The sequence below is a fragment of the Gekko japonicus genome, unplaced genomic scaffold (assembly GCF_001447785.1).
Source record: "Gekko japonicus isolate JY-2015 unplaced genomic scaffold, Gekko_japonicus_V1.1 scaffold784, whole genome shotgun sequence".
NCBI classification, from domain to species: Eukaryota; Metazoa; Chordata; class Lepidosauria; order Squamata; family Gekkonidae; genus Gekko; species Gekko japonicus.
In genome coordinates this window covers 1,047-20,276 of record NW_015164207.1, presented here as the reverse complement: position 1 = coordinate 20,276, position 19,230 = coordinate 1,047, and the positions used below count along the sequence as shown (strand labels likewise).

The 19,230-nt window shown below is 52.4% G+C and overlaps 1 protein-coding gene across 1 annotated transcript; it reads left to right on the top strand.

Annotated features, from left to right (window-relative positions):
• Window positions 1-721: 721 nt before the first annotated feature.
• On the top strand, window positions 722-18,880 carry NCOA5 (nuclear receptor coactivator 5). The gene is made up of 8 exons (XM_015408430.1): window positions 722-778; window positions 11,899-11,965; window positions 14,871-15,137; window positions 15,271-15,377; window positions 15,494-15,620; window positions 15,910-16,109; window positions 17,095-17,418; window positions 17,648-18,880. The coding sequence occupies exons 2-8, from the start codon at window positions 11,928-11,930 to the stop codon at window positions 18,265-18,267; spliced, it is 1,683 nt and encodes a 560-aa protein (XP_015263916.1). The 5' UTR covers window positions 722-778; window positions 11,899-11,927; the 3' UTR covers window positions 18,268-18,880.
• Window positions 18,881-19,230: the final 350 nt, after the last annotated feature.

Genomic DNA, 19,230 nt, shown 5'->3' with positions numbered 1-19,230 from the left:
CGGGGGAGCCGGGCGGGCCTTTCCAGGGGCGGGGACGGCCGGCCGGCCGGCCGCACTCCCGCCGCCCAGGGCCAGAAGGAGCCCGGCGGCCCCCGCAGCTGCCCTCCTCCTCCACCTCCTCGGAGTCGCCCTCGCCTCTCGGACCCGCCGCTTGCAGCGCCTTCCCCCCGACGGGGGGCGCGAAGGACCCGAGCCAGGTGCCACCTGCTGCTTTCCCTAAGGGGGCACCATAGGTGGTCCAGTGGGTCAGCCCTGTCGGTCTGAAGCCGTGCAACACATTTAGAGTCCAGGGGCTCCTGTAATCTAACCCGGCAAAACCGGGTTCGATTCCCAACGCCTCCTCCTCCACCTGCAGCCAGCTGGGCGACCTTGGGCCAGTCACACGTTCTCTCATCTCAAGGAGCAGTCCCGGAAAGAGCTCTCTCTCAGCAGTGGATTGTCTGTGGGGAGGGGAAAGGAGACTGTCAGCCGCTCCAAAGGGCAAGGGGAATAAGTCCAGTTCCTCCCCCTTCCGTCTGCAAACACTTTGTGGGGGGGGGGCACAATAGTGGGCGGCGGAGGAAGAGCCTCCCAGGGTGGGGGGAGCGACTGTTCCTGGCCACGAGGCTGCGGAGAGACGCGGGCGAGCGCGGGGCGGAGCCGCCAGGGGAGGCAGAGACGCGATTGGCTGGAGCCGGGGCCGCGCGCGGCCGCCCGATAGGACTCGGCGGGACCACGGGCGGCCGCCGTCGTCTCCCGTCCCCCTCAGGAGAGCGTCGCAGGACCCTCCCGGGCCCCGGTGAGTGCGGGAGGCGACGGGCCGGCGCCCTTTCTGCGCAACTGGGCGGGGCCGCGTTTCCTGAGCAACGCGCGAGGGCCGCAGAGGGGGTGGGGAAGAGAAGAGGGGGGCCTGGCGCGCCCGGGCCTTTGCGCACGCGCTCTGTGGCGCTACGCCCGGCCTGCGCGTGGAGGGGGCGGCGCCCAGTTCTCCCGGCGGAGGGAGCCCGCGCGGGAGCCACGCTCAGGACGGGGGCGTGGCCTGCCTCGGCGGCGCGCGTGCGCAGATTGCCGACGGTGCGGTCTGCGGCCCTCGTTTCCCCCGCTCGGCCTCTCGGATCGCGGAAGACGGGAGCCTACCAAACAAGTGCGCGCAAGGGGCGATTTCCGCGTGCGCGGCGGCGGGTGTCCCTTGCATGTGCGCACAGCCCGGCCTCTCGGGTCCTTCGGAGCGTCCTGCCGCGGTCGGTTGCAGTTTCGTTTCGGCCCGTTTCGTGTACGGTCGCTGGGATGCGCGACGGCTTCACACGGCCCAGTGGGGACAATAGGGAACACGCGTCAGCGAAACGGGATCGCCAAACCACGGAGCGATGCGTACAGACAAGTCAGCAGGCCCGGCCCTGGCGAGAGGTCGAGCAGCCTGCCTGGCGCATTGTGATTCTGGCTCTTCCACAGAGGAGACCGGGGCCAGCACGCGCACTTCTCTCCCCCGTTTTCATTCGTTTTGTGATGTTACTTGTTTGCATCGTTTGTAGTCTTCCTTTCTCACCCGGGGCTCAAGGCGAACTACACGGAGTCAAGTCGGTACAATCGACAGGACTGGACATCTAGTAGGTTTTGGGTTGTCGGAATCTGGAACCGACCAGGGGTACAAACAGAACTGACTCAGAAGTATTAATATGATGCAAAATTTACGTGATAGGCTCCTACTTACAAGAACTATACTCCATGGTATAGACCACATTCTCTAACTCTTTGCCCAAGTCTGTTTTCCGGCTACAACTGTGGCCCCCACATCCTTGTCTGCACCAAATTGACTCTCTAGCTGAACAAAGTTTGAGTCCAGTGGCACCTTTAAGACCAAATACAAACGTTAACATGTAGATGTGAGAATGGCATGTTTTACCTAACCGGTTATTCCAATCTTAGCTATATTTACTGCTCAGTTACTTAGGCATCTTGACTTTATTGGCTCTTCCTGGCAACTAACCCCCCCTCCCCCATATATTCTATTCAAGGAAATCTGTTTCAGTAAATCTGAGAAGTTCTCGGCTGGTACCCATCATTGACCTTTGTTTGTCTTGAAGATGCCACTGGTCTCAAACCTCATTCTCACACCTACATATTAACGTTTGTATTTGTATGCTAATCTTGCCTTAATCCAATCTCAACTATAACCACCCGTTCTTACGCATCTTGACTCTAAACTGGTCCTTTGTGACAACCAGCAGGGCCCCCCCCCCCCACGTGTAATGATTGAAGAGATTCTGTTCTCTGTATCTGAAGAAGCTGTGCTGTGCACAGGAAAGCTTATATGCCTGGAATCAGGCTTGTGCTGCTGCTCCAGACCAACACAGCTACCCACCTGAATCTACCTTGACTCTCTAGTTGTACAGTAAACGTTGTTTTGCAGTCAGGTATAAAACACACAACTTTTCAAATCAATTCCTATTCAAAATAGCCAAAGGAGCAGTAAGTATTTAAAATAGATCAGATTATTTATTTTGGGGGAGTGAGGGAAATTGCAGAGAAAACCTTTGACGGGATCTCCCCCCCCCCAATGTTTCTTTTCATTTGGGCCTGTGGAAGAGGGAGGGGGCTTTACTCAGATCAGCAGATCAGCCTCATGTGTAGCTTAGAGAGAGTCTGTTTTATTCAGAATAGCAGTGAACTTTCTGCTCTTACTCCAGAAATGTTTGTTTTCTTTTAGCTGCTTAGCCCCAGTGGCCATCCTGTATGACCCCAAATAAATTATCTCCTCGATCTCAATTTCAATTGCTGCTTAAATGTATATCAGTCACTAAGCTTGTAGGTGTAATACAGTCAAAAGTGCATGGATCTCTAGACATGCTGAGTTCTGACGTGTGTTGACATTTTAATAGCCGCTCTGAGGAGCACTCGTGTACCTGTGTGAGAGTGCTGCTCTGCAAGAGGAAACTGTAACATAGACAACCTCGTAAGTCTGGGTTCTCTTTTGAAGACAGTGTTGACTGGGGCGTTGTGACTTTTGCAAAGTAACGTTTCTGCCCAGCTGTCAAACCTTTCCCATAATGCTCACAAAGAGATGCCCTTATTCTGATTTATTCTGAAACACTTTAAACAGAGAGATTGATACTTCCTGAAGAGCTTTACATTTTTTAATCCAAATGTAGGAATTCCTGTTTCTAGCTTGTCCTGTGATTGCCAGTGCATCTCCTTTCAGAGCTCTGATGCCCTGGCCTGTAGCAACAGCAGCAGTTTGTCCAGAACTGTTCTGTCATGGTCAATGGCAGTAGAGATGAATCGTTCCAGACCAGTAGGGGTCCATATAAAACAGAGGGTCACCCTGCAGCTCCCATGAGGCAGATCTTGGTGTCAGTGGGAATAGCAGCAAGTAGCGTTGCCTTGTCGCTTGTAGAGTTGGCTGTTTAACTTGCTTAATGTGATTATTGCAGTTCTCAGTTTCTTGAAGAACGCATGAGAAATGACCGCAAGGATTGCTTACTTGTTGCAAATGCTGCTGTCTCTTTCAGTCCATAATTTGTATGGTTGTGGACACAATCCTGGTCTGCCCCAGTGAGGTTCTTTCCATTACTACAGCTTCAGTAGTTTTTGCTTTATATACATTACTAGAAATAATGCCCGTTGCGGAAATAAATACAACGGGATCTAGAAAGAGGCTCTGGGAGAGTGCTCTGGCTTTGGGCAAACAGTGTCAGTTTCCTGTGGCGACCTCAGCAGGGTTTAATGACAGAGTCCTCTGTTTTCTCCCGAGGGACTTATCTCTGCTACCTGAAGAGCATTTGTATGTTTGAGTTATCTGTAGCCCTCACCTGGAGAGTGGTAACCATTGTTACCCATTCTCCTCTCCCCTATGAGGTATGTTATGCAACTGAAAATCCCAACTGCCTTGCGGGGGGGGGGGGGAGTTTGAGGTGTGGAATGGAGTGAAGTCCAATCAGCTTCCATATGCAAAAGACCAGGTTGTCGCAGCAGTTGTGGTGTGGGCGGGACCCGGGCTTTGCATTCTGATTGGTGGCGATATATGCTGAGGAGCAGTGCCATCAGCCATACACTAAGGGAGTGCATTTTAGAATTAGAACTTTGGCACCCACTATTCAATTATATATAAGGAGAGATTTATAGTCCAGGAGGAGGATGCGGAGTCAGTCAATACAGTCAAGGGGAAGTAAACCCTGCAGTAGGATTTGAATTGCAGAAACCTGAAACGAAGCATGATGGGACTTTCTTCCAACTCAGCCTGCACAGGATCAGACTACCCATTTGCTACAACTTATGTAAATCGTACAGATGTCAACGTTTTCCAAGGTGGACCTGTATGAAATGCCCCATGAAGGTTGTTATAACCACCTACATTTAACAAGATTGTCAGTGCCCATTTATTTCTAAGGTACTAACACTTTTCATCATCGAAAAATATTTTAACCTTTGTTACATTAATAGTATTCCTTTACTATTTTGGAGCATTTTAATTAGTTACAAGGTCTAAACGTAATAGTAGCGGGAGTATTTAAATCTTCATTAGAGAATTCTGGAGAATCTCAGTGCCCTTCCTGAGGTCTGTCTGTCCTGAAACCTACCTTGATTTTGTTCGTGGTCCCCAGCGAACAGCAGTGGAGAATGCTCTTTTCTTGCTTTCTCCCCTGCCGAGCTCCGAGGGTGGGTGGCTGTGCTGTGTGCTTGCTTAGGGTGTGTCATCATGCTTTTGTATACCCTCCGAAAATTAATTATCCTTTACAATTTGATGGGCCTGATTAGGGTGCTCTAGTGAGCTTTGAGGAACAAATTCTCACTGTAGCAATTTTGGAATTAAATATGCCTTCAAAACAATTAGTCATAACATTAAAACTGGAGAGGTTAGACAGTTATTCCTCTCTGCTGAAAAGGAAGGTTGGAGCCAGCAACACAAGGCCCATAAAGATTAATGCTGATTTCCTGCATTCTGAGCACACAGAGACGTTCCTTTGGATTGGCACTGGCTGAAGTGGAGATCCTGGAACACTTCCCTCCTTGGGGAGGGTGGCTTTGGGGATCCACGGGGAAAGAAGCCTGAGCTTCACAATCCCTCAACTATTTGCAGACCTCTTGTAAACCATGAAATGAAGGTGGTCATTTAGCAAAAACGGGGTGGTATGAGAAGGCTTGTCTCTGGAGTGTCAGGTCAGTTAATGATACTTCTTTTTGACAGGCGACAGAATGGAGTGCTAACTAATGCTTTGCTGTTCAGATAAGCTATTAACAAGGGCTGAAAATAGAAACCATCGGCATGGTGCAGAATAAAAAGCAGGGTGGTATTACTTTGTAGAAATGTAAAATTTCTGTACCCATTATGAAGTCTGTAAATTTTCTCAGTGCCCTGTATGAAGTCTGCCCGCCCTGAAATCTGCTTTTATTTGGTTTGTGGTCCCCAGCGAACAGGAATGGAGAATGCTATTTTCTTTAACTGGAAAAAATGTGGGGTGGTGGTGGTTTATAAGCAATACTTTACTTTTCTATTCTAAATTACTACAGATTTCCGATAAAATAAAATGGATAATTTATAACAGGGTTGTCTTGTACACTATGCTGTTTGTACAATATGCTGTTTGGATATTTATGGAATTTATTTATTTAAAAGTATGTCTTTATTTTCTATAAGAAAATTGCGAGTATGCCCAGTAGTTGAGAAGGCGTTGCAGGCTGCTGTGCCCTGTTCTGCCATCTGAGAGGTATGAAAACGTAAAAGCTGAAGACAGGAAGCAAATTCTGAAGTTAAAAAAAGGATTTGGACAGAAGCCCTCATATGCTCACAGAGGTAGAACTGCCAACGTGTTTGGATATGAAGTTATCACATTGAAGACACTAAACTCTTTATCATTAAACACGTTATTGCTTATCAATTGTTGCCAACATTTCTTATGTTTAAAAAAGCTCTTCAAAATGTTGTAGATGTCTACAATATACATAAGAACCATTATCTAAAGCAGATTCTGACATAAAATTTTTCATCCTACACATTTTGTTCAAAACCTTGTCTTCCATTTCACTCATTCCAAAAGGAAAACAAATCAGGAGGGTTCCCCCCCCCTTCTCCAGTGTTCCACAAAAGTGCTCAGACTTCATCATGCTTGTCATTTGACTGTGAAAAAGACCTTGTCTTAAGGAGCATTTCACTCATTCTAAAGAGAAAATATTTCACCTGAGGTTTTTGTGGGGGGTCTCTAGTCCACATCTGCACATAATGAGGTTATCATTATAGTGCTGAAAAAAGGGATGAGGCCCATCCTGTATAATATAAATAGGGGGTCATTGTAAGACGTGGCCTCAGCTGAGGTCTGAGTGCCGTCCTCTGAACAAGGGCAAGGTCTGAAGACTGTGACCTGAAACACACATTTTTTTTCCTCCCCCCTCCCTACTTTTGGTGTCTTTAATATCTAGCCTGATAAAGCATTCTGGAGTACTTGAAAGCACACTTCCTCGTTTTGTGTGGCATCGCTTTTGTGGGGGTTTTTGGACTATTTTACTTTGGCTGAGCACAGTCTTTCCTGCTTTTAAACAGTGTCTCTGTGAGGCTAACATGGCATTTGTTGGAATACGGCTAGCACAGTGGCTTTTCTCAAACACCCCACCCCCCAGTTTGCTGTTTGAAATTCTGCACTGATCACTTTGAAAGGGAAGCGGTTTAATAGGGTGTCTTTACATCTGTAATTATGTGGTCTTGGCCCTGTGGCCCTTTGCTTGTGAGCTTCCCGGATTGCGAGTGTGTGTACCACTTGTGAATCCTCTTGTCTGAAATCATTGACCACATAACTGTTCATGGCGCCATGCTTGACATTTAAACCAGGTGTTTGATTGCTTTTTGTGCTTCAGCCTAGATAAACACTCTGCTTGGTTCAGACACTGGATTTACCCTGGATTTCCCCCCCCCCCCCCAGCATTTGGTTGCCTTTTGGACAGCAGTCTCCAACATTTCTTAGCTTGCGATCACCTTTGCAGTGCTCACAACTACACAATGGCTGTTGCAAAAGGCGGGTCCAGCCGCAGAATGTGAAGGAGTGAGGTTACGTGTAAATCTCATGGTAACTCTTACATATGTCAGGCAGAAGCGCGGTTTAGCAGCATTTTAAAAAAACAACACATTCTTTAAATATATTACCTTGTATATATATAGCCGACCTTCAGTCACACAGTAAAGACCCTTGTATTTTGGTGGCAACTGCTGCTTGAAGCAACTTTTTAAAAAAAAAACCCTGCACAGCCCGTCATTAGCCCTGCTAGACAAAAAGCCCTATCTGGCCAGGCCCACTGTCCAGAAAGACACACCCATGGAAATGCTGATTGCCACTTTGGGGTCAGGAAGCAGTTTTTCTGCAGGCCAGTTTAGGCAGGGATCCTGGAGGTTTTTGTCATCTGGGCGTGGAACGGTGGTCACTGCAGGCATGGAGGGGGAGGTATTTTTGGATTTCCTGCCTTGTGCAGGGGGTTGGACTAGATGACCCCAGAGGTCCCTTCCAACTCTATGATTCTAAGACTTGGTGGGCCCCAGGAAAGGTGTTAGTGGGCACCATGGTGCCCACAGTTATCACACTGGGGACCCTGCTTTTGGACAATGGTAAATGGGTGGAGTGGCATATGGGGCCATGGAAATAAGAATGATGTTTGGATGCTCCCTGGTGAGTTGCTCAGTAAATGAAACTGGTGGTCTCTGAGAATGTTTTTTGCCCTTTTGGCATGCCCGCATTCAGATTCCTTTTGGTGTCCAAATGCTGCCTTGATTAGTAGTTCTGCTTTCTGCCATTAGGCAAAACAGTTTTTTTCCAGTGGACTTCATTTTTCAGTTCTCTGTGGACCTTTATGCTCCTCCTCTGCTAATAAGCCAACTTTCAGCTGCTGGTGGCTCCGGAGTATGTACTTAAAGACAATGCCCGTGTTGGAAACGGTGAACCAGAGAAGCCACCTTGGAAATCGGAAGGATTGCTGGGAAGAGCATACGTCCTTTGCACCAGTCTTCACTCAAGAGAGAATGTTGGACCATGTTTTTCAAAGACTCTGAAGGATGTTTTCAGGTCCTCCTTTGAAGAAGTAGCTGCCACGTGAAGACATGAAAATTTGGCCTTTGGGGGGCTCTGGCTAACAGGCCAACTGAAGTGTTGCCAGTATAACTCCAGCAGAATTGCAGGTGCAGCAAGGTGCCAGGCAGCTGGACGTCCTTGTGGAGTTCACTGGGAGAGTGTGGGATTAAGTTGTATGTCTGAGGGACTGAATTTTTCTCAATGGAAGCAGCATTATGGAGAAGCTGGGTTTTCAGGAAGCCCCAGTAAGTGATGCCGGGTAGTCAGGCTGATTGCAGTGTTTCAGGTTTTGGCAAGAATTTGCTGAGGGTCATCATGACACATTCCACAAATGGTTTGACTGACATAATGAGCCGCAAAGAGGTGTGAACAGTTTGAGGATTCAAAATATTTCATGGGCAAAGAACTGGAAGACGCTCTGAAAAAATACAGGATCTCATGGTGTGGGGATGTTGAGCTTACATAGGTGGAGGGGAGGGGGAGGCGTGGTAAGCCCCAGTTTTAGCTCTGTTAAAGCATAGGGTTTGGATTAAATGCTAGCATTTGCCATAGACCGGAACTTGGTTCAAGGGCAGTTACAGTGCAGGAGAGGCATAGATGGCATATTAAAGGGCCACCTACGGCCCCTGTGTCTCTGAGTGAGTATCACTGGGCTAGAGACTTAGGTATATAAGCATTGCTCTGTTAAATTCAGCTTGCTTATAGTTTCTTCTGTTAAGGGGTGGGTGGGATTTCTGCAGGAAAGGCCAGGGCTTGTCAAGCTCAGAATGAATCTCTGCAGTGGTGCCTGTTCTACCACAAATCCAGTGCCTGTATTATGATGTCCTCCCTAGAAATTGGAGTCGTGTAGCTGGGACAACAAAACTGCTGGGGGGAGTTGGTGGGAGAGCTGTGCTGGAGCAGAGTGGGGATCAGGTGTTGGCCAAGACACATGTAAGTTCTGTGCATGCCGTCTCCTGTGTGACTGTGCCAGTAAGGGCCAGAAGCTGGGCTGCTTCCTCTTATGTTTCCCTCCCTGCTCCAAGCGCAGGATGAAGTGCCCAGGGCTACGTATTCTGTGCCAGAGAAACACGTTCCTTGTGCTGTAGGAGCCCTGGCTTTGCTGTCCAGAAACCCCCCCTGTCCTGCAAGGGGTGGCCACCTCCAGCTGTAGGCTTTCAGGCAGTGGGCCGTTGGCTGTCAAAGGAAACTTGTGTTGGACCACCACAGCTCCAACTGTCTATGTCTGGACCTTCTAGGTGCTTTGTCAGTGTTAGCTGCTGTACTGTGGGAATAATAATGGATCGCTTTTATTCACTTAGAGAAAAGCAGGGAGTGAGTTATGTGTCATATTAAAGAAGTCAGAGGAGGGCAGGCGAATTTGTGATGGGGTGGGTGGTGGCTCTTCTGAATACTGTCACTCTTGGCAAAGAAGAAGAAGAGATTGGATTTATACCCTGCCCTTCACTACCCAAAGGTGTCTCAGAGTGGCTTACAAACTCATTTCCCTTCCCTTCCCCTCCCCACAACAGATATCCAGTGAGGCGGGTGGGGCTGAGAGAGCTCTTCACAGAGACTGCTCTTTTTCAAGGACTGCTCTTATCAGAACTACAGCTTGCCCAAGGTCATCCAGCCAGGTGCCAGTGGAGGAGGAGTGGGGAATCAAACCCGGTTCTCCCAGATTAGAGTCCGTGCACTTAACCACGACACCAAACTGGCCAGGTGGGCAATTAAATCTTTCCCAGTGAAATTGGTGGGACTTTAGTGTCCCAACATCAGTTGCCGTTTTGCAAGACGTTTGTGTGTGATGGGTTACACAGGAGTGTGTGTGTTTGTGTGTGTAGCGTGTTGAAATAATGAGGTACCAGGAGATCGTGTTGGCACTAAGATCGGATGTATGTGTGCAGTCCCTGACCTGGCAGGTGACTTGCACACGTAAGCCAGTTTCCGCTTGTGGCCCTCCTGAACTCAGGTGGGGTACAAATTTTCCAAGGTCAGCTGGGTCACGAATAAAACATCCCCAGTTGCCTATATTGAGATTCCCTTGCGGAACATCTGGTTCCCTTTCTGGGCTGATTTAAATAAAATCCACCAAACCTAAAATATTAGAAGCATGAAGCAGAAAATGGTGATGCCACACTCGACTCCGTTGTAGACCAGTGTTGGCTGGTTAAGGGTTTTGAAAAAAGTTATCACTTGCCTGGATTCCTCCACAAAAGACCCATGTGCAAGGGGTGTGTGTGTGTGTGCGCGTGCAACTTTTCTTCCTTCTGTGGCAGTCCTCCATCTCCCCTCTCAGGCTGCTTCTGGGGGTCCCCAGTCATCCAGGAACAACATTCCCACATTTGGATTGCCTCCTGATGTTTTTCACATATGCTCACAATTAATTAAGGCTTACTGGTATGTGCAAAGATTTCTCTGTCTCGACATGGGCAGTAATTATGCCTGTTAGTTTCCCATATTGGAGGTAGTTGCAATAGAAAAATAACAGGCACATGTGAAGAAGGATCTAATTGTCTCGCCCAAGGTTCCGTCTGAACAAGCTCCTTTTATTATTGCAATGATATTAATAGTGCAGATTCCTGTTTATATGTTCCTGTGTTAACCCACTGGACTGTCATGTGTTTTTCATCTTTTAACAGAAAAGCAATGTATAGTTTCTAAGCAGACACTTTTGAGTGCCGCTTGAACAAATTGAATAGCATTCCTTCCAAATCGAATTGTTCCTTCTTTCAAAGGGGAAAAAGTGGTGGTGTCAGGTCATTGTCTTGTGTAGGCATCTGCCTGCACTGGCTCATTTCCCTGAGTCCTCACCAGCCCTCTAAAATTAGATAGTGGCCGGTAGTTTTACATTAGAACAAAGGTGCTGCCAGCAGCCAGACAGTCCTGTGGGGTGGCGGCAGGACGGGGAGGATAGGCCGGAGCTCTCTGCTCCCCCCCCCCCCGCTTTTTCACCTGCTGTTGAACAAAGTCTGTCTTGTGAGTCCGAATGAGGACCCAAAATCAAGTCATGAGAGAGCAGACCATGTGGAGGAAGAGCTCTTAAACCGATCTTTAATAGGTGCTCTACAGCTGGCTAGAGAATGTCAATAACTAAGGAGAGCCTTTGCTTAAAATGGGTCCTCCAGTCAATCAAGCAGCACATTTTGGGAGGGGGGGGAGTTGCTTTTGACAGGAGAAGAGCCATAGGGGGTGAGTGTCCCTCTCTGAAGAGGCCTTCCTCCTCCTCTCTTACTACGGGGGGGGGGATGCCTCTTCTAAGAGAGTGCCAGTGGCGATGGTTGCAAACAATGCAGAACAGAAAGTGTTTTTTTCCCCTTCACATTTTATTTGTAGGCAAATTGATGCAGCTTTTACTCTACTGCATGATAGCTGGACTCACATTTCCATAACTGGGGACATGCACAGCTGTGCTGTAGAGGAGAGGTTCTGAGCCGATCATTTGTGCGGGCTGCTTTTTGTGGGCAGACGGTTTCAAGGTGGTTCTCCCCCGTCGTGGTCCGAAGGTGCTTTGACTTCATGGCGTAGCCTCTGTGTCCCTTCCTTTGGAAGTTCAATGCCAAGCGGATATGTGGCCTTGGGAGCCCAACCCATGCCAGCCTGCCTCCTTTGGAGAACAGGGCCGGTGCCATGAGGAGAGCCTGTGCATCCGGGGCAGGCATAGCAAACAGCGGACTACTTCCTGGAGCTGGGCGTGGGAGGAATTCTTCGGCAAACCACTGCGCTGTACTATTGTTGTTGTGGATGTAATAAAGGTTGTCCAAGTGCCTGGTTGAGTGCCTTTCCTTGCTCTGTCTGGTGGTGTTTGTACTTTGATGCTTTCTTTTCATTATGCTGATGATCTTTTCTTTGTTCCATAGCATTGAACAGACGGGTTGATTATTCTTTTCAGATATTAATAAAGCAGCGGAAAGAAGAAATATGAATAAGCCTCCCACAAGGTCCAGCCCAGCACGAAGGTAAAGTACTGTGAAGCAACAAGTTTCCCTAGGAAGTTTGGGCTTTAGGGCAGGAACACACCTTCCTCTCTGCTCATGTTGGATCTTCTCCTCGGGAATGGATCCCAGCGGGATTCCTCGTTCCCTGCAGGTTGCAGTCTCTCCCCAAGCAGCAGAAGGCAAGCCGCGTTTGCCTCAGAGCTCCTTCAGAGCTCTCCACCGTTTGGGGAAGGTGAGAGCTGCTGCCTGTGTGACTCTGGAGCATCCCTGGGGGAAGCCACAGAGTCGAGAGCGTCATTCGGGCCGAACCAAAGAGGAGAGAGAGGGAGAGAGAGAGGCAATGGTTGTTGCTTCCAAGGGCGGCAGAGACTGCAGGGAAGCACTTTCCCTGGGACAGGCGAGCCCTTTCCATCAAGCCGCATTGCCCTGAGCCCAGGGCCGTGGCATCTCATGCGCAAGAGGATTTTCCTGTCCCTTGCTGGCGCGGCGTCACTGTGTGGACCCATCACACAGGGGTTCTTCTGCTGGCGCTAGTGCAGAGCTGCACGCAAGCCCTGTACCGGGTCCTCCACTCCTGCTGAGACAGGAGCCTGGCCGTTGCCAGAGGGGCCAGTGGTCTATGCGCAGGCTGCTGCCAAAGCATCATTCTTGATGCCCACGGACATAGCGCAAGCCGTTACCAGAGCATTGCATTGCCCCAGTGCTGTGGCCAGAGCGCAAGCGGGTGTCAGGGCGCTGCATTGCTGGGGGGGGGGGTCTGTGGCCAGAGTACCAGTGGGAAGGAGGCAGTAGAGACAGGTGTGTGGTGGCACCCTGTCTGAGTTCTTGCACTGCAGTCTGCCGGGGTGTTTGCCTTTTCTGTTGAATGCAGCTGCGGGCATTTGTACAGTCTCTGTTCATCAATTGTAGCCCATGTGATGAGATACATTTTTTCCCCCCCCCCCCCCGGTTTCTGACTGTTCTTCAGGCAATATGTTGAGTGCCCTTTCTGCTTTGGTGGCTCTCAGCCTCCCTTTGTGTGAATTCTGCACACGGATGTGACCCCCACCAAGCCTGGGGAGAAGAAGGGCTAGGAAAGATCCCCACCCAGCGCCTGCCGGGCTCAGGGCGCGTGTGCCTGCCAGGAGCTGGGAGACCTCTTATTGGTTGTTGCTCAGCATCTCTTTGCTCGTGGACACCCAGCCGAGCCAGGCTGGACAGGGCACTCCCTCCTCCCTGAGGGGGCAGAGGCTGTGGCGGAAGGGTGCCGGCCCGGCACGTGTTCTTCTGCAGCCGGGGGGCGGGCGGGGGGCAATCCGATGGGTACGCTGCCATTGTTCTGCTCCTCTCTGCTTTTCTAGGCGTTGTGGAAGGAAGGGTTCTGTACGTCTCCCTGAGAGCCACGACTTCCCATTCGTGAGACTTGTTCTAGAAGATGCCGTCTTGTGGGTCGTGGGAATAGCACACAAGTGGCACAGCATCCCGAGTGCCCACAGACCACTTCCTGTGGCGGCACATTTCCTTTGGAGCTCGGGGCTCATCTTGGGTACCTGTCTGGGATAGAGGCACAGCCGTGAGGGTGGCGAGTTGAGCTGGTTCCCCCAAAGAGTCCGCAGACCAGCTTGGTGGTGAACACGGCAAAGCCCGTTACGCGCACACACACTCACTTCGCACTGGCATGCCGTTTAAAGCCCTTTGGTGTGGGGGGGTACCATTGCACAGAAATGACCACATAGCACATGGGTCCCCCAAGTTGCAGCCCTTGCAGGGCATCCCAGCACTTCCTGCACGGTCAGACTCCTCTCAGACTCCTCTTCAGACCGGGGGTGGGGGTGGGGTGGGCGCAGAGGCTGACGTGTCTCAACACTCCTCCCTCCAAGAATCCGCTGGTCTTTCATGTGTGCCACACATTTCTAACCAGGGGCTCCCTAGGCTGCTTACAAAGCGTTAAAATGAAGTAGAACACCCTGCCAAGGTAAGAGCAGAGAACCGTCCGTAATGGAGCAGTGAGGTTAAATCAAGACCCAACTGGTTTCGGGTAAGGGTCAAGGAATTACCCCTGGCTAGCAGCCTGGGAAACGCCTTGAGGTGCCTGCCGAGACGAAGGGGAGGGGTTTCCTCGTGGAGGGGCCACCGGAGAAGAAGCCTGGTCTCTGGCAGCTGCCCACTTCCCACTCGAGCAGTCTGCTGGGCAGAGTGGTATGGGAGCAGGTGGTCCTTTGGGCACTCTGGCCCCAGGGGCAGTTCACTTGAATGGCAGCCAGCAAAGTTCTTTCCCCGTAGAGGTGGCCCCCTCTCGATAGTTCTCGCCAGCTGGTTCTCTTGCCCCAGCCAGCATGCTGTGTCAGTGAAAGGGTCCAGGCAGTCTTCAAAGGCACGTCCCGTGGAGAACGCCACACAGAACTTTAACCTGGACGTGATTAGAGCCTGGACCGTTGTGTGCCTAGTTCTCGCTTCTCCAGCGGAGGTGCAGCTGGCACACCCGCCAGAATGTGTCAGCCACCACAGGCCACAGAAGACACGTGGGCCTCTGTCTGCAGAAGTGGGTCCGTGGACGCCTCCGAGCGGTGAGCCTGCTCCTTTAGTGGGAGCGAAACGTCACCTGGAACAACGTGACTCGAGTTCTCTTCCAGCAGCATTTCTGGGTTCCTCCCTGGAGGGGCAGCTTTGTCTGTAGGGGGGGGAGTGTTTCTGCCGCGTTGGAGCATTTAGCCATGGAAGTCTCGGCCCCCAGCCCCTGAAGGGCTCCAATCCTAGACTCAGGCTTGCCACCTAGAATGCAACCGAAACAACTCTGCTTCCTGGAACACGAGTGCGCACATGTTCCTTTCGGGTGTTCCTGGTTTTTTTCTCTGGGAGACAGGAGTGAGGCCGTGGCCATCGACTGAGAATGACCCCACTGACAGCTCTTACCTATCTAAAAGGGTTTTGTTGATGATTGTTTTAGAGAGAACTATGGATACGGAGAGAGAGAAGCAAGGCGTGATCGCTCTCCTGTACGGGGCAGTCCACGGAGGGAACCTCGAGATGGCAGGAATGGCAGAGATTCCAGGGATGCACGGGACCCTCGGGGTCGAGATGTGCGTGATGCCAGAGACCACAGAGATCCCCGAGACTTCCGAGATCCTCGAGATCTTAGAGACCCCAGGGACGTGAGGGATCCCCGGGACCCATTGTATGATCGTTACAGGGATGGCCGGGAGCCCCCCTACAGGTACTGCTTAACACTGGGAAGGGTGGGGGCAGGATTGCGGCATTCCAGCCGAAGTGCATGGAGGGAGGAGTGCATGGTAACGGCAGCGCTTGGGTGCTGCAGTCCAGACACGAGGCTGTTCCCTGCCCTGCAGGCGAGAGGAGGGCTACGCCCGCAGTGATGACTATTACAGACGGAGGGACGACACCTACTACGACCGTTACCGTGATCACTTGGACAGACCCCCCCTGAGTGCTGAAGGTCAGTGCTGGACGGACTCCTGGTCTCAGGATGGTGGTGCGGGGGGGGGGGTGTCCAGGGAGGGAAGGGAAGGGAGGGAGGCAGACCAGACATTTTCTGGTGGCTTCCCCCCTCAGAGCGCATGAAGCGGGAGGAGCGGCGCCGGGAGGAGCTGTATCGCCAGTTCTTTGAGGACATCAAGCGGCGCATTGATACGGAGCGACCTGTGGACTGTTCTGTGATTGTGGTCAACAAGCAGACCAAGTAAGAACTGGGTAGACTGGGTGAGCAGACGGTGTTTTGAGAGGCAGGCTCAGTTGTCTGCCTTCTTCCCTCTGCCTGGCGCGGCTTTCGTGGTCCTTGGGGGTGAGTGGGCAGTGTCGGGGCACGGCTCTTTTTGAGAAAGGGGGCCTTGGGCTTTCTGCTGCGGTCTGTCTGGTGGCTTCATGGAGGGAGGCCATGCCTTGGGTTGCTGCCGCTGCTGCTCGAACAGCAGTTTGCTGTCCGCAAGGTTGGCTCCGGTCTCATGCAGGGTGGCTGCTCTTTTGCCCAGGGACTACGCGGAGTCAGTTGGGCGGAAGGTACGCGACCTTGGCATGATGGTGGACCTGATTTTCCTCAACTCAGAGATGTCTTTGCAGCAGGCTCTGGACGACGTGAGCCGAGGGGGGTCTCCTTTTGCCATTGTGATCACCCAGCAGCACCAAGTCCACCACTCCTGCACGGTCAACATCATGTTTGGCACACCCCAAGGTATGATGGTCTGAGCCGCGTGTGAGCAGGCGACATGCTGAGCAGACAGGGCAGCAGCAGTTCCCTCTCCAGGGCGTGTTCTGCCCCGCGGGGTGCGTTGGGGTGTGGTGCCTGCCGGGCTCCTTTGGAGACGGAGGAGCTGCTTGTTGCTTTTGTGGGCTTAGAAGACTCGAAAACGTGCGCTTAGGAGGATGTGGCACACCTGCAGGGGCCTCCTCCTCATGGCGCTCTTCACCCCTTCATTAAACCAGGGGCAAGAAGCTAACAAGAGTCGGCTTCCTTCCTCAGAGCTCGTCACAGATGTACACGCGGCGTTTCAGCCTTGAGGTTTAGACACAAATGGTGTTGTTTATTTTAAATCAATTCAACAGGAGCCTGGGACACCTTAAAACCTAACAGAAATTCTCTCAGGATAAAATTTTGTGAGTTAATGCTCACTTTGTGAGATGTGGAAGTGCAGCCTTGCAGAAGTTTATATCGGGATAGGTTTTGTGAGCTTTCGAGGTGCCACGGGGCTCCTGCCACACTTTACTGCAACAGACAAACACAGCTGCTGCTCCTCTTTGTGAAATTGACTTGGATTTCCTGGGAAGGGGTTTTAGGGCTTTTAATGGCAGACTTCATGTTTGTGAGACTTTTCTGGGCAGCATGACTGACAGAAAGGCCCTTCCTTTGGTAGTGTCAAGGACGGTGGTCTGCAGGGGGAGATTTGGCCCTAGAGGTGGTTTTCAGGCTGAGGTGATCCATGACCGGCTGGCTTCTGTCTGCCTGTCCGGAAGGAGTGTGCTGTGCAGCACGGCACGGCCACACTGCTCAGGCACCTGGAGCCCTCCCCTTTAGCTAGGCGCAGGTCCTGGAGCCCCGTGCCTATCCTGGCCTTTGCCACCGCTTGGGGTCCGGGGGGTGGTGGTGTCCTGGGACAGCCCATCGGTGGGGCTGCCTGCACCCTGCGCTGATGCTGTAGCTTTCCTTGCTTGCGCCGCAGAACACCGAAACATGCCACAGGCAGACGCGATGGTCCTGGTGGCCAGGAACTATGAGCGCTACAAGACAGAGATCCGGGAGAAGGAGCGCGAAGAGATTGCGCGGCAAGCTGCCAAGATGGCCGACGAGACTATTCTGCAGGAGCGAGAGCGCCCCTCAGCTGGAGAGGAGGGGGCCCGAGGGGGCCACCCACCGGGCATCCAGAGTCTCCTGAACTTGCTGGCGGATAACCGTTACTTGACTGCAGAAGAGACCGACAAGATCATCAACTACCTGCGGGAGCGCAAGGAGCGGCAGCTGCGAGCCAGTGGGGACTCTCTTCCGGGTGAGTTTCTCAGCTGCTGTCAGCCCAGGGACGGCTGAGTTTGCTTTTATGCCGTGTGTGTGTGTCCCCCGTGTGGGTCAGTTGGTTTGTGCCCTTCTTCGTGTGTCCCTCTCCTGCCCAATGGACGCTGCATCTGTAGATACGGGGCCTAGGGATGCAGGGACACCTTCCTCAGTGTGCAGGTGCACCCAGAGGACCCTAACTGTCTCCCTTTCTCCTCTTTCTGCAGCTTCACTTTCCCGACAAGCCCTTGGGGCATCTTCCGGGTCCTCGTTGGCCACCTCCACCAACCTGCCGAGCACCCAGAGCAGCCAGGCGCTGGCACAGCCTGCCTCGGCCACAGCCTCTTCTAATCCCCAGCAGGAGCTACAGGCCAAGATCCTCAGTCTGTTTAACAGTGGGGCGGTGGCGGCCGCCGCCAACAACAGTCCCTCTGTGGGAGGCTCTCAGGGTCAGAGCTTTCCCTCTGGCTCCGCCACGCAGAGCCGGGCCGTGCAGCTCAGCTCCACCGGTTTAGGCCAGTCCCAGCAGCAGCAGCGGGCCCAGGGCCAGGGCCCCCAGTTCGCGAGCCACCAGGGCCCCGCCAGGAATGTTGGCCCGAGAGCTGCGCCTCCACAGCCATCCCAGCCGCTGTACCAGAACCGGCCGCCTGCACCAAGCAATGCTGCGGCTCCACGGGCGGCCCCTTCTTCTGGGATCAACTTCGACAACCCCAGCGTGCAGAAGGCCCTGGACACTCTGATCCAGAGTGGCCCAGCCCTCTCCCACCTGGTGAACCAGACGGTGGGCCAGTTGCGGGCAGTGCCTCCTGCCCAGCAGCCCATGGGCTCCTACCAGCGGCATTACTGAGGCCAGAGCAGGCTGTCTCCTGCCGCCATTCCCGATGCCCTCGACTGTGCATGTCACTCACACTTCATATCCCGGCCCTCCTGCTCTCACCCGGGGGGAGCGGGAGAAGGTGGTCTCGGCTGTGTGCTCTTCCATGGCTGCTGCTGCTGCTGCTGCTGCTGGAGCCGCTTGTGCCCTCCCTTCTCCAAGCCCTGCCTCTGTTGCCTGGTGCTGTTGGCGTCAGACTGTTGGGCCAGAGGGTGACTGCTGGGCTGTTGTTATCCCAGACTTTCGGATTCCTCAAGGGACGGTGATGGCTTAGCCTTGGGCGGAAGTCTTCCCTCGTGTAAAGAGCTGTAGGCCGGGCCCACCTTCTCCCCGGGGAGCCTGCCTGTAGGCTTTGGTTGCCTGCAGGTTGGCCGCTCCGTGAAATGGCTGAGTTGCTTTCTGTGTTGGCGGGGGCCTGTTGGGCCCTGCAGACCCCCCCTCCCCCCTTTGATTTGATTTGATGTTGTAGAACCGAGAGTTAACTTTGCTAGGATGTCAGGTGGCGGTCCTTTCGCAGTTCAGGCCACCAGCCTAGGCACTCTCGGGGGGCGGGGGGGCGCGCGTGCCAGTTAGCTGTAGATGTTTTGTTCCTGAATGGTTTTGCCAGTTAGATAACTCTGTACCGTTAACAAGAGGACGTAACTCTTTTTTTTTTTAATAAAGAAAATATTTTAAAAATGGGTGTTGTGGTTCTTTACGGGATATTTCAGATGCTGCGGGGAGGACATAAGAGAAGGAGCGCTGAGGTTCAGAGCCCCTCGGACGGTCTGCTCCTGGCAGGGACTGGAACGGCGCATGCCCTCCACGCGAAGACTCCGCTGCTGATTTGAAGGCTCTCTGGATCAGCTGCCCTTGGAGGCTTGTCACAGCAGGCCTCTTGCTGCTTCACTCCCCATTCTCGTGAATAGTGGGGGCACTAATATCTGCAATAAACAA